The 14,912-nt window shown below is 33.1% G+C and overlaps 1 protein-coding gene across 1 annotated transcript; it reads left to right on the top strand.

The window, feature by feature from the left end:
- Positions 1 to 351: 351 nt before the first annotated feature.
- On the top strand, positions 352 to 12,951 carry LOC127864138 (uncharacterized). Its single transcript, XM_052403830.1, has 2 exons — positions 352 to 496; positions 2,022 to 12,951. The coding sequence occupies exon 2, from the start codon at positions 2,047 to 2,049 to the stop codon at positions 4,840 to 4,842; it is 2,796 nt and encodes a 931-aa protein (XP_052259790.1). The 5' UTR covers positions 352 to 496; positions 2,022 to 2,046; the 3' UTR covers positions 4,843 to 12,951.
- The last annotated feature ends 1,961 nt before the right edge of the window (positions 12,952 to 14,912 follow it).

Genomic DNA, 14,912 nt, shown 5'->3' with positions numbered 1-14,912 from the left:
ACAGTATCATTGTATTAAAATACTGTTAAAGAAACAATATATCAACCCTTTTTGTTGAAATCGTATTATATTAATTGAGCCCATTTACTCATGGTCTTTTCTCATACCCGCGATAAACATTTATCAACAAGTGAGACATGTATGTAACGAATCATCACTAATTCTGACCGTAACATCCTTGTGTGTCTTTTTAAGACCACATTTTTTTACAAAGTTTTCAGTACTACTCAAATAGTAAAACATTTGCTTTATTTTACGTATGCAAAGTTATTTTAATTGACGACTCTGAATAAGGTTCTGTTGTGTTGATGTTTCGTGCGGTGTAACCTTAACATTAATTCAACTCACTTTCTCTTTTGAAATCGAAACTGCACAGGAAAATAACGAAACCAAAATCGTCAATATAATGGGTTTTATTAATCGCAAAACTGCATTTTATATAATAAATAGTATGTGATTATTGATTGGCAACTTGGAATAAAACAAATGTAGTCAGGTATCTACACTTGTATTGGTGTAAATTGTATCCCTTTTTTATTGTATATATTACATTGTCATTTAAAGGCACACAACTTATTTGGCATAGTAAATTTAAGTAAAAATAAGAAACATATTTCATCTATGCCAATTAGAATATATATGGTGGTTACAAAGAAGAAATCCGTCTTTTTTGCGCTTTTAAACTTTAAAATAATCTCGTTTGTCGAAATGGACGTATACGTATAGAAATCCTACTTTCGGTTTGAAAAGCGGTACAGTTTGAAAAATAATAAATTACTTACCAACTAGGCTATAGACTTAATTTTATCTATGTCAATTAGAATATATCTGGTGATTACAAGATTGAAATCCGTCTTTTTTGCGTTTTAAAGCTTAAAAATAATCGCGTTTGTCGAAATGGACGTATACGTATAAAAATCATACTTTCGGTTTTAAAAGCGGTACCGTTTGAAAAATAATAAATTACTTGCTAACTTGGCTATAGATTTAATAATATTTTGCACACTTTCAAATTGCATCTATATGCATTGATTAACATGTATTTCATGTCAAGGTCAGAGGCAAAGTGTGTGTCTTTAACCGTTTTTGTATTACGACTTGTTACACGCTGATTAAACATTGCATTGCTTTTAACAATGTGTTTTCTTTTAATAGACTGTCTGCAATCAAAAATAACAGCCACACATTATCTGTCTTAACACCATCCAAATGAAATGGATTTTAAAACTTAATGTCGAGGTTTTATTCAACGTTAAGTCTTAAATCAGTATTTAGCTTTATTAATATCGTTACACATAACTCGCCCTTACCAACAATCTGATTAAAGTGTGTATATACATCTGTGTTATTATTGAGTTTACACCATTGCAAATGTATGGAGATCGAGTGGAGATTACAACATGCAATAACAATAATGTACGGTCGTATCTACGTACTACATACACTTAAATTGAGATTGTTAAATGTAGATAATTGGCTTGCTTTGCATTTACCATTATAAACTCACTTAACAGTTTATGCGCATGGGTACCAGGATAGGACGTTGGGTATTGGAAAAACACTGAAACGATTTATGGCAAGATAAATGGTTTCTGATTGCACCAGTAATGATACTAGTATATTTGGTCTGGCTTACCAAAGACAAGTACATATTTAAAAATAATTTAACATTAATTTAAATCTGGCAAAAATATATTGTAGAACACATCAGCATAAGAGATATGCGTGTAAGAGTTAAAACCTCAAGACTTTGCAGATGTGTTCGATAAAATGACAGTAGAGAACACTATAAACTGCGCGTATGTGCTCTTAAAAATATAATCAAACTGTGGTTCCCTACATACGTTGTTAAAATCATGCACGTGTAATGAGATTTACCATAGCTCTGGAAATATTGTTTATACAGAATGCACGAGACAGTTTAGTTGAAAAAGGTCTATTGAACCACAAAGCTTACGTTTTCATTATATCTGTTGTTAACATCAACAAGTTGTTCTATACACGTTATTTAAATATTTCAGGATATGCTACATTATTTTTAAAATAATGGGCGACCAAGAAGAAATTTCAACTGAGGGTATTGATCCAGAAGCGCTTGAAAGTGCTCGCGTGTTACAGTCAGTGGCAAAGGAGATATCAAATGATGATGATCAGACAAAAAAGCTAAGATCAATTGTTGAGACAATTGCAAATGAATCAGTTAAAGAAGAAAGGGATTACCTGGTATTGACAGGCCAAACGAGAGAGTTTGTTAATACTCTTGGGTTCACGGCCCCGTTTTCGGTCAGTAAGTCTAAAGATATCATTAACATACTGCTCTTGATGTGGAATCATACAAATGTCACTAGATATGTTATGAAAAGTGTTTACAATGTGAATATTGCTTCGACGGTAGACGAGATGATAGATCAGTTTCCGAGTGATCTTAAACAGCTGGATGCCCAGTCTGCTGAAATTTTTGCTAAAGCTCTTAAAGATGGCGCCGAAAAAGTTAAGAATATCCGCCTTATGGTCGTTGGCATGTTTGGAGTGGGGAAAACGTCCCTTGTTAAAAATCTGATAAAAGACTTAAGGGACGACAATTTAAAACCTGTTAGCACTGAAGTTATTGAACTGCGAAGATGTCAGCTGATGGAAAATGGTGACTGGTGTTTGGATAAAGACCAAAAAGAAGCCAAATATAAGATAAGATATCAAGCCGCTTTTAAGGAAGCCATTCATACGCCAACAGTCGATGATTTTTCTTCAGATATATCGTCTACCTTAGACGTAACCACCGCTGACTCTGAAGTCGACGATTCGGTTACTGAGGAACCAACAGATCGTTTGGAAGAAATAAGGAAACACGTCGAAGAACGTAAAGACGATGAGGGAATAAGAGATATAATTGAACTTGCTAAGAAGGTACCTGAAGTTAGTGAGGATGTTACCGTCAATATACCTGATCCTGTTGCAGCGACAGGCACCACTGTATCTGTTTGGGATTTTGCAGGTCAGACACTGTACTATTCTACCCATCAGTTCTTCCTAAATAAGAGGTCTATATATCTTGTTCTAATGGACATGACTAAAAAGTTGAATGAGTGTATAAAAGAAGATGAAACAAGTGGAATATGGTGTGGTTTGAGTGAAGAATGTACATATTTGGATGTATTTAAGTTTTGGCTGAATGCAATCCACATGTACAGCGGTTATAAGTCTATGACCGGAAGAATTACTCCAACTGTAATTTTAGTTGGTACTCATAAAGATAAAATGGAGGGTTCTGACGAGGAGAAAGAGACCAAAAAAGATAAGTTTTTTGATAAAGCACTGCAAGCATTTGCACGTACAAAGATTTTGAAGCATATTCATAGGAAAAAATACTTGGTGAATAATTTAACTTCTGAGGATCCTGTTTTTAAACAGATACGGAAAGAAATTCGACGGCTGGCAGAGAAGCAGGAGTTTTGGAATGAAAACTATCCTGTACGATGGATCCAGATGGAGCAGTCTCTTGACAAATTGAGAGACAGCGGAAAACAACTACTAGAGAAAAATGAAGTTAATGCCGAAAATAAATCAAATGTTCACCCAGTTATTGAAAAGGAACTCGATTTGTTCTTGGAAATTCAACATAGGCATGGCAATATTTTGTATTTCAACACAGATCAACTGAAACATTTGGTTGTTCTTGCCCCGCAATGGATCATTGAGGTATTCAAGTGTTTTATCTCGCATATAAAAAATAAAGATCCTAACTTGAGCGTACAATGGAGGGAATATAAGAAAAACGCTATTCTTAAACCAGAGATTTTCAGTGAAATTATGGACAATGCTCCACCGAATATTGAAGAAAATAGACAGCATATCATGATGTACATGGAGCAACTAGATGTTATGGCGAAACCCTTAAAACCTGAAGAATTCAAAGAAACCGATGCTCTCCAAGAACCCGAACAAGAAACTCTTGATGCTGCTGAAGAATTGAATATCAATTTTTTAGATTTCCATATTGTTCCGTGTCGTCTGAAGAAGCCACCACCTCCCATAGTCCAATTTACTTCGCCGGAAGATTGCAAGAAAACGCCAGTTTTATGCTTCGTGTTCATTGATAATTTCATGCCACCATCTTTTTTCCACCGACTTGTTGCTGTGTGTATTCGCACTTGGCCTATCGGCCAACAAAACGGAAAAAACCTGCTGTACAATGGGCTTGCAGTGTTTGAAATTCGTGCAACATACCGTTTGACAATCTGGTACAAAGATCACATTATTTACGCACGCATATCATCTTGTAAGAAGGAGCCCTTATTTGAACTTGATTTCAAGTTGTGTCATGGTGTAAGACGCACACTCAGACTCACTTTGGAAAACTTTGTTGCTCAATCATTGGAGAATCCCTGGACTGCCAGAAAATTTGATGAGAGCATTCCATGCCCATACATGAAAGAGCCTTTGTACAATGCAGGAATGTTCAGGGTAAAGGCTTTCGTGTATGATCGTGAATTGTCTTGTACGGCATGTCCGAAACAGCATGCGGTGAGTAGGGAAGAGGCGATGAAGGACTGGTACAAGGAAGCATTAGATCGAAATCAAAATGATGATGATTCGAATAGGCCAGTCGAGGAAAGTGATCTGTCTAAGGCTTCCAAGGTGGTCGGTAAAGAATACTGGATGTTGGGCATCGAACTGGGATTGACCGATGCGGAAATGGAACAACTATATAATGAGAAGGAATGTAAAAATAATCGTAATACGTTTGTGTTTAGATACATGGTGATGTGGAAGGACAAGGAAGGAAAAACTGCAACACTGCAAAATCTTCAAAAAGCCATGCAGGCTGCTCTTCTCAACCACTAACGTGATGATTTTTCCACAGCCAGATTGTAAACATCATATTGTTCTCGATATCTCTGTTTCCAATTGTGAAGAGGATGATTAAAAATTCCCAAGAAACATCAGCGTTAGGAATTTCCTATTTGTGTATTCATGTTGACTTTGTGAAATACACTCAGTGTTCAGCTGACGGTCTGTTTTATCACAATTTATATATTATTGACACACACGATACGTCTTGTGTCCATGGATTGACTGTGGTATTGGTATCAAGTGGTTAATTAAATCTCAACTTAAGTCCTTGAGTGAAGGTATATATTAATAAAAAGGAGCTCTAAAGCCGTAGGCACTTATTTTGCTGGGAAACTCATTTCTTATAAAAAATTGATATCCCAGAAGTTTTCTCTCGTGTGTTTGTTATAGCTTTTAATTATATTTATATAGCCCCATACTGCAGATATATTGAAGTGAAGGTGCAAAGCTGTTTGCACATTTTTGCAGATGTTGTGTATTTTAATGAATTAACCATGTTCATTAAGTCATAAATCGTGTTTGTTTATTCGTGCGTGCATGCGTGTTTATGTGTACGTCGTAGTCAGTGTGCATTTATTATCAAATTTATAATATTTTAGAGTGTAACTATACGTAGGTGGAACAGACGCTACTAAAATGTGTTGTTGTTTTCGTGAAAAGGATATTGTTGAAGTTGTACATTGTGATTAGGGACTTTTGCGCTGGAGTTTGGTGTTATTGTTGTTGTTTTTTTAAATAATATAACCCATGACATTTACTACTACTATATAAACTGGTGTTTATCATAAAGTGTTTATTGATATCATTTGCTTTTCTGCAACATATTTAAACATTGTTTTTTGTAATTAACGTGTACATGTGATTTTTTTGTAAATTACAGTAGTTAAAAAATAATTTGTATTTGTATTATTTCTACATGCTTTAGAAATAAACAATTTTGTTGTTGTTTCCAATATCTTGCAGTAAGCAAGAAACTCAAATGATGTTTAAATCCCGATATAATGAATTGTTTAGCTAAGTGGAGTAATTGCATTGTATGTGCTTGTTTAATGTCCACAATACCTATAAATTGTACTTCTATTGTCAAAACTGGCGCGTTTGAAATACCATTTTTCATATCTATTAGTATATGGGAAATACTGGTAAAACATGCATTATGAGCGACATTTAAATTAATTTTGATTTATGTTTTGTTGAATAAGTAAAGAGTTTGAGTAAATTGAGTATGTTTAAACGATGTTCTACATCTGTATGTGTGGACAGTTGTTTTGCTTTAAATAATTATACCCCCACTAAACGAAGTTTAGGGGGGTATATAGGAGTGAGCATGTCTGTCGGTCGGTCTGTCTGTCGGTCCGTGTCCGCTCTCTAATACAAGTAGTTTTCATCCGATCTTCACCAAATTTGGTCAGAAGTTGTATCTAGATGATGTCTAGGCCAAGTTCGAACATGGGTCATGGCAGGTCAAAAACTAGGTCACGGGGTCACTTAGTGCGTTTTAAACATTGAGCATGGTGCCCGCTCTCTAATTCAAGTAGTTTTCATCCGATCTTCACCAAACTTGGTCATAAGTTGTATATAGATGATGTCTAGGTCAAGCTTTAACATGGGTCATGGCAGGTCAAAAACTAGGTCAGGGGGTCACTTAGTGCGTTTTAAACATTGAGCATGGTGCCCGCTCTCTAATTCAAGTAGTTTTCATCCGATCTTCACCAAACTTGGTCATAAGTTGTATATAGATGATGTCTAGGTCAAGCTTTAACATGGGTCATGGCAGGTCAAAAACTAGGTCAGGGTGTCACTTAGTGCGTTTTAAACATTGAGCATGGTGTCCGCTCTCTAATTCAAGTAGTTTTCATCCGATCTTCACCAAACTTAGTCAGAAGTTGTATCTAGATGATGTATAGGTCAAGTTCGAATATGGGTCATGCCGGGTCAAAAACTAGGTCACTGGGTCCCTTAGTACGTTTTACACATTCAGCATGGTGTCTGCTCTCTAATTCAAGTAGTTTTCATCCGATCTTCACCACACTTGGTCAGAAGTTGTATCTAGATGATGTGCAGGTCAAGTTCGAACATGGGCTATGCAGGGTCAAAAACCAGGTCACGGGATCACTTAGTGCGTTTTAAACATTGAGCATGGTGTCCGCTGTTTTTTGTGAAGACAACATGCAAAATATTCTGTGTCAATGCGGCATGTGGGGGTATTCGTCACGTCTGTTACAAAGCTCTAGTTTGGTTTTGGAATTATTGATATGCTTTAAATCTATAGCTTCTAAGAGACGCACGTAGTTTTCAATTTCGGAGCTGTTTGCCTTCAATAAACCTCGATTTTAAAGGCTCACATATTAGGGCGTTCGATAAAATGTGACTTACTAGTGAAAGTAATACATATTTAAATAAAATACTACGATTGAAGTATATTATATTAAAAGTTCTTATGAACTTGAAGTAGAGTATTCAGTTATATAACTTAAATATATAACTATAATATATATTTTGCTTGGATAAGTGTGAAAATGTTAAGCACTTAAAAAATTCATTTATGCAAAGCACTTTATATTAATTCAAACTTTTCCGTAACCTTGAACTGATGTATAGCAATCAATATCATACTGTATAATGAACGGCATGAAGTATGTCGGTTGTTAGTAGGTAAAATAAATGTTTATGTAAGAACATTCAGGGGAAGTAAAAGTCTTTAACCAATATAGTTGTATTATCTTACATAGGTAGTGCCTCCCCGATTTAAGTTGTAAAGACAGGTCCAAAAGTTTGGCAAGTAAGCCGAGAACGGGATTGATTAAGAATCATAACAACTATAGGCATCATGTTGGTATCTCATGATAAATGTGTTACATAATATGTTTATCAATCCGACAATTTTCTCATGTTGTGTATGGATATTTATTGTTTTTACATTTCCTTTTATTAAATATTAATATGTGTGTAAATTAACAATAATTTAAAAACAATCAAAACAACGTGTTTTGTTATCAACATTTTTGAATGTTATGTTATTTTAGTGTTGCCTGAAAAAATAGCGTTATATTTTTGTTTCAATAGCTTTAGAAAGGTACTTTACCTATAAGTGTTTAGTCACATGGGCCTATAATGAAAATACTCTGTGTATTCTATAAAAAAATATACAACTGATACAACTGTAACCATCCGTGCAAACACTTTGGTTTGAACAATAGCAAAACATCACTTCCAATATTAATAACTATGCAAAAATACTGTATACTAACAGCCCAAACTTTTGTTTTCCTGAAAATAACTTAATTGACAGCAGCAAACGTGTTTATAGTTTTATTTTGAACAAACATTCGATGATAAACTCCTCTTTGGTACATATTGTTCCATGATTAAATAATTATAGAGGCGTTAAGTTAATTTAACCTTTTTGATAACCCTTGGACAATTAATTAATCAAACTAAACAATTTTCATGACTTTATTGTGTATAAGAACACTTTAAATAGTAAACTTGTGTTTATTATCTACAATCTTTCTAAATGTATATGCAACTTGTCAGGTAATGTAACGTTCAACGTGATTTGCTGGATATATATTTTATACTGCATTTAAGATCTAGTCAATGAAAACGAATTTTAAACACATGTTTAACATTATGCAAAATAAAAAGAAAAATCGTGTTATTGTAAATGGAAACAAAAAACTGAATTGCAAAGGAATTTTCTAATATAATTATTAGTTTTAATTGTTGTTCACATGTGACAAAATCAGAACTTTCGACCTTTTTGAATGAAACGTATGTCCTAATTCAATGAAAAGCTAGTAGTTTATTTGCTAGGTGTATGAATTTCTACAAGATAAATGTATTTGATATTGTTATACAGTGTATTTGGTGTATTTATTGCTTTTTCAAGCGAATTGTTCGCCATATATCAGACAATTTTACAGTGGTATCCATTGTACATTGTTATACAATATATTGAGTAATTGTTTAAGGTCTCTATGTTTTTAGTAAAGAACAAAGAGAAAAACATGTTAAAATGAAATAAATATGTTTCGCTTAATGTAGCTATTAAACGTATTATGTTTTAAATTGCTTATTCAATACGATAACATTGTAATATTATCCATGCATAATATTCATAGATATCTTAATGTCTGCATTAAATATATGTTGGTCATACATGCGTTTAAATAAGGATTGGTATGCATTAATTTGTGTTTTTACTAAACATTAATTATACAATTATCACTAATTTTACAATTTACTAGACGTGTATTTGTTTGTTTCAATAATTGAGATGCCTTGAAGTGAGCTGAAGATGATATGTAGCGAAAAAGTAATGATTAATATGGATTTTAATGATGTGAGTAAATTATATTTGATTGTTAACTTTCATTTGTGGAAATTTTAATCAAGATAAATAAAAGTTACGTTATTCGTATGCATCATGCCATATTGTATTAATACATGTCTAGATGCACACGTACATTATAAATGAAAATACTGTTGCATTATGAATAAGCCTTCATGTATGTTTTGGATGTAGACACTATGTTCGTGTCAATTGGTATTTTGTTCCTCTTAACATTGATTATGCGGTTATTATGAATACTTTTATGAGTGTGCTACTTCAGAAATTATTGTCTGTCTTGAGTTGTTAATTTCTTAACAAGCAGTCAAGCATAGGAATAAAATAGAAACTTTTATATCACGGTTTTGGATAGCGTTTACTAGTAAAGGGAAAATTAATATTTGTATTTTCTTTAATGGACTTGACCTGTTTAATTATGGTCAACTTAAGGATAAATCTTATAAATGCCATGTTTAACTACAACAGCGCGTGCAAACATTATCATTTCTATTTTAACAAGTAAAGGAAAAAGATTTAATAAAAACATGCCTTGCGAAATAACATGAATTACAATAATACATTTTAATTTTCTCCCACGATTGCTTTTAACAACTTTGCATTTTACAATTCAACCATAATTTTCAAATTCCAAAGTAAACGTCGATACTTTTCTACGCTTGTTAATATTTATATAATTACCATTAAGCATTTCTTTTTTTATTGAATGGATTCCTTAAAGACGTCTTATCACTCTTCATAGGTAGTATATGTAGTATTATCTATATAATGTATATTCAAGTTGCTGATTTTCTTTTGTTTGTTTTTTTTTTGTCGTAATTTCCTATGTATTGCTGCTGACATTGTCATTGCTGTAATTTTAAATGCATATTGTTTAAAGTTTATGATTTTATTTTAATTCATGTTATGAATTTAAATAATTTCAGAATTGAAATAATTAATTGTTTTAATAGTTTTACTACCAAATTTGTTAAACCATCGCATTTTTATGATGTTTAGTCCCTTTATGTTGCAATATGGTGAACTATTGTGATCACCCTATATCAGGCGACCGTCATCGTTGGTCATGTGTCGTCAACTTTTAGCTTGTTATCATACAAGAGGGAATTTTTTTATCCTATCGTAATGAAACGAGGTTAGATCATGGGTATCAAAAAGCTAGGACACCAGGTAAAATCTTAGAAAAACCTTGTAATCACTGTACAGGTCACATTTACAGCTCACTCTTAATGAAATTTGATCAGAATGTTTATCTAAAATATGATTATAGTCCGAGATATAATCTGGAAAACGTGCGTCCAAAAACTAGGTTACCAGGTCTTATCTTAGACAGAACGTTCTTATTACTTTAGAGGCCACATTTATGACTCAAGTTTGATGAAACGTGGTCAGAATGTATATTTTCATAATTTTGATAATGTATAGACCGAGTTCGAAACTTGGGCATGTGCGTCCAAAAGCTAGGTCACGTTGCCAGATGCTAGAAAAGCATTTGTATCACTGTTAAGACCACATTTATATCTCAATCCCGTTGACAATTGGTCAAAATAGTTATCTTAACAATATCAGGGCTGAATTTTAATCTGGGTAACGTCCATCCAATAACAATATAACTAGGTCAACGTTGTCCTTTAACAGGCTATAAGTATGACTCATTCTTGATTAAGCTTGGTCAGATTGTGTATGGGTACAATATAAAGGCGTGATTCAAATTTTGTTCAAATTAATTCAAAAACGTAGGTCACCAGGTAAACTCTTAACCTTGTTGTCTCGCTAGATGGCACATTCATGGCTTAATCCTGGAAAATGTTTCGACGATTAGTTTCCCTCGAACTTAAGTGAGCGCCTTAGGGCCATCATGACCTTCTTGTTTTTGGTTTAATACCAATATTACGTTTTGCTTCCTGAGAAAACGAAGGTGAAAATTCTGCTCTAAGAATACTTTGATGTTTTTGCCAATACACTGAAACAAACTTTAACAAAAAAGCCCTAAAAGAATGTATGTTGTATTGAAGAAACGTAGTGCATACTTCTAAAATCAACACATATATATATAGATGTAAGGTAGTTGTCCACATCAAGAATTTATTCGTTTTTGTATCACATAAAGGGACTTAAAAAATGACCGTGTTATGTGCGCAAAATAAGTAAAATTATAACATATGCTAGTACTAGTAATAAATGTTAGTTTCATTTTAAGTATCTGTTTTATTGTGTAAATATGAAATTGTTAAACATTGACAGTTATAGCATGTTAAATGGGTTAATCGATGCCGCGTTCTATCAAATAGTAAGAAGCGCACAGTACTGACATATCAAAATAGTACCTTTTTGTTTGTATTAAATTATGTGTCCAGTTTTAGACAATACATGAAAGTTAAGACGAAGTTCATTCACAAACGTCGCACTGAAAATGTTTCTTAGCTACCATGAAATAACATTGCATGGACCTTGAAAACATATTCATACGGTTCAAGGCGTTTTAAATATTTCACATTAGAGCAAATGAAAAACATTCAAAATTAAGTTGCACTGAGAATTTATATTGCTTTTCACGTTTGTTTGCATCGGAGCTTGTCTCTTATCTAACGTCGATGAACCCCTTTATTGTTTGTTTATATAACATTAAGCCAATGTTATTAATGTCATTCATACTAATTATACGTGTATTCATTATGATTATTAGTGTACACCAATTCCCATTCGGTGGCGTTTGTATACAGAAATCACCTTACAGTCCGATGTTGGTTTAGCCCTCTGTCGCGAAATGTGTCCGTCTATTTTTAATGTTCGCGAATGCTATGATTAAGCACTTAAAAACACACACAATATGATGCACAAAATCAAGTTTGCTTTTTTATTTTAAGGCGAAAGGTCAATACTGCAAAGGTTCATGAAAACATATCCTTAAAATTTAATTCAACAAGTATAACTTTTCTAACAAATTATAAACCATAAAATCAGTAATTACAAAAAGTTTAAGACATCAGTTCAATTTTGGGTATCCGTGTCCTTTATACATCTTACTAATTTATATTGCTGTTGCTCTCACTCTGCGTTTTTCTTTTGACATGTACATAATTATATGAATTCAAATGATTTTGAAGGAAGCATCTATGTAAAAGTGCCAATATATATACGAGCGTGCTTAAATACAGACATTTTATGCTATAAGAAATAGTGTACCTAGAGTCGGCAACTAGAAGTGTATTTATATTTATAACATACACATAACGTAATTATAGGAATCCATCAATTGAAATGTACATACTAACCATTACATTAATAAGTCTTCTGATAAAATGTTAAGCATATCGATCAACAGCTGTCTTTTACTAGAAAATTACTCTTATCATGTAAGAAGAAATAATTTAAGATGATTTATCTTATTTACCATGTAAAATAGTTTACTAAAATTCGTAGTTAGTAAACTTTTAGCTTAAAATACATTTCTTGCAAAACTAATACTCCGAACAAGCTCTGTTTATGTATTTAATAGATTTGCCGTACCTGTTAATGTAGCATATATTAGGAAGTCAATTTAGTAGACTGTATTGGCTATATCGCAAACATATAGTCATTTGTTTCAATGTTACATTACGCAGTTGAAGCAAAATAAAGACAAAAGATTCACTAGTTTGATTCATTAGTTTATTTCCTACTAAATTTAAACAGTGTTTATATGAATTGCATGTCCAATACCATGTTTGTACGAATGGCTGAATGAGACAATAAATATATTATTCATATCATAAGTGTTGTTACTATTCTCAGTGAACAATGTAAACCTAATTATTTCTTATCTCGAAAATAAACTTATATTTTTTAATTTCAACATATTATTGCTTTATCTTGTTTGGGATTAGGTCATATATAAATATATATATATATATATATATATATATATATATATATATATATATATATATATATATATATATATATATATATATATATATATATATATATATATTAATGGGATTATTATCAAAATATGTTGTATAATGTAAAATGTATATCATCATCATTTCCGCTAAAATTATTATATGAAAATTAAAAACAATGAAAACAATTGGATGTCGTACGTTAACCCGAACACATAATTTAGGACACTCTATTTTGGATTCGAAGGCATGTTAGGATCGTAGATGTAGATCTAGTTATTGCTTAATTTCGAAGGTTAATTATTACCCCCCCCCCTTTCGAAGAAGAGGGGGTATATTGCTTTGCACATGTCGGTCGGTCTGTCAGTCGGTCGGTCGGTCCGTCCACCAGGTGGTTTCCGGATAGTTACTCAAGAACGCTTAGGCCTAGGATCATGAAACTTCATAGGTACATTGATCATGACTCGCAGATGACCCCTATTGATTTTGAGGTCACTAGATCAAAGGTCAAGGTCACTGTGACCCGAAATAGTAAAATGGTTTCCGGATGATAATTCAAGAACGCTTATGCCTAGGATCATGAAACTTGATTGGTAGATTGATCATGACTAGCAGATGACCCCTATTGATTTTCAGGTCACTAGGTCAAAGGTCAAGGTCATGGTGTCCCGAAATAGTAAAATGGTTTCCGGATGATAACTCAAGAACGCTTATGCCTAGGATCATGAAACTTGATAGGTACATTGATCATGACTCGCAGATGACCCCTATTGATTTTGAGGTCACTAGATCAAAGGTCAAGGTCACGGTGACCCGAAATAGTCAAATGGTTTCCGGATGATAACTCAAGAACGCTTATGCCTAGGATCATGAAACTTGATAGGTACATTGATCATGACTGGCAGATGACCCCTATTGATTTTCAGGTCACTAGGTCAAAGGTCAAGGTCACAGTGACCTGAAATAGTAAAATGGTTTCCCGATGATAACTCAAGAAAGCTTATGGCTAGGATCATGAAACTTCATAGGTACATTGATCATGACTCGCAGATGACCCCTATTGATTTTTTTGTTTTGAATATTTGTTATCAGGAAAGCTTAAAAAATTCCAAATTCCAAAAATAGTTCGCTGACCTATATTTTTTAATCGTCAGAACATAAAGGGAAGTATATTTAAGAAGATACACAAAAAATGTAATTTAAACATTTGTTAAACCTCAAATAGGTGTGTGAAATAATAAGCTTTTTATTGCTTTTATCGGTCGTATCGAATTTGTAAATATTCGATTTCTGAACATTTAATTATTTTAATGCATTGTATGTGTACTGTTTGTTTTCATTCAGTTTAAATTAGAGTGCTGAGGTTTACAAAATGTAGGTGGTAGACGAAAGAATAACATCTTAGTCAATCATGGACAGCAAGACTGACGGACGGACGGATAGGAAATCACACATTTATAAAGACCACTTAAGTGAAAAATCGTAAAGTTACCGACCTTAACAAAAATTTCAAACAATGAATACAATTATCATCGGTTTGATAACTACGGTATCGTATCGGTATTGTACATGGTATTTTGAAGAGAGCGTCCGTTAAGCGCGAAAAATGCACGGGTTTCTCGTTTTGCTGGTTATATGTGAGACAAATCTATTGATACGCCATTCGGGGTGTGTTTTTGGCAGAGTAAGCAGTTATGGCATTCATGGAGAAAATCCCAGGTATACATACCTGAAAATACATAATATTCTGAGTGAGAGATTTTTAAACAAAATCGGGTATATTTATGTTAATATACATACCTGACAAAAGCAAGGATTCTTAGTTA

The sequence above is a fragment of the Dreissena polymorpha genome, unplaced genomic scaffold (assembly GCF_020536995.1).
Source record: "Dreissena polymorpha isolate Duluth1 unplaced genomic scaffold, UMN_Dpol_1.0 chrUn139, whole genome shotgun sequence".
NCBI classification, from domain to species: domain Eukaryota; kingdom Metazoa; phylum Mollusca; class Bivalvia; order Myida; family Dreissenidae; genus Dreissena; species Dreissena polymorpha.
Note: the sequence above shows the minus strand (reverse complement) of the source record. Positions and strands in the feature narration are given on the sequence as shown.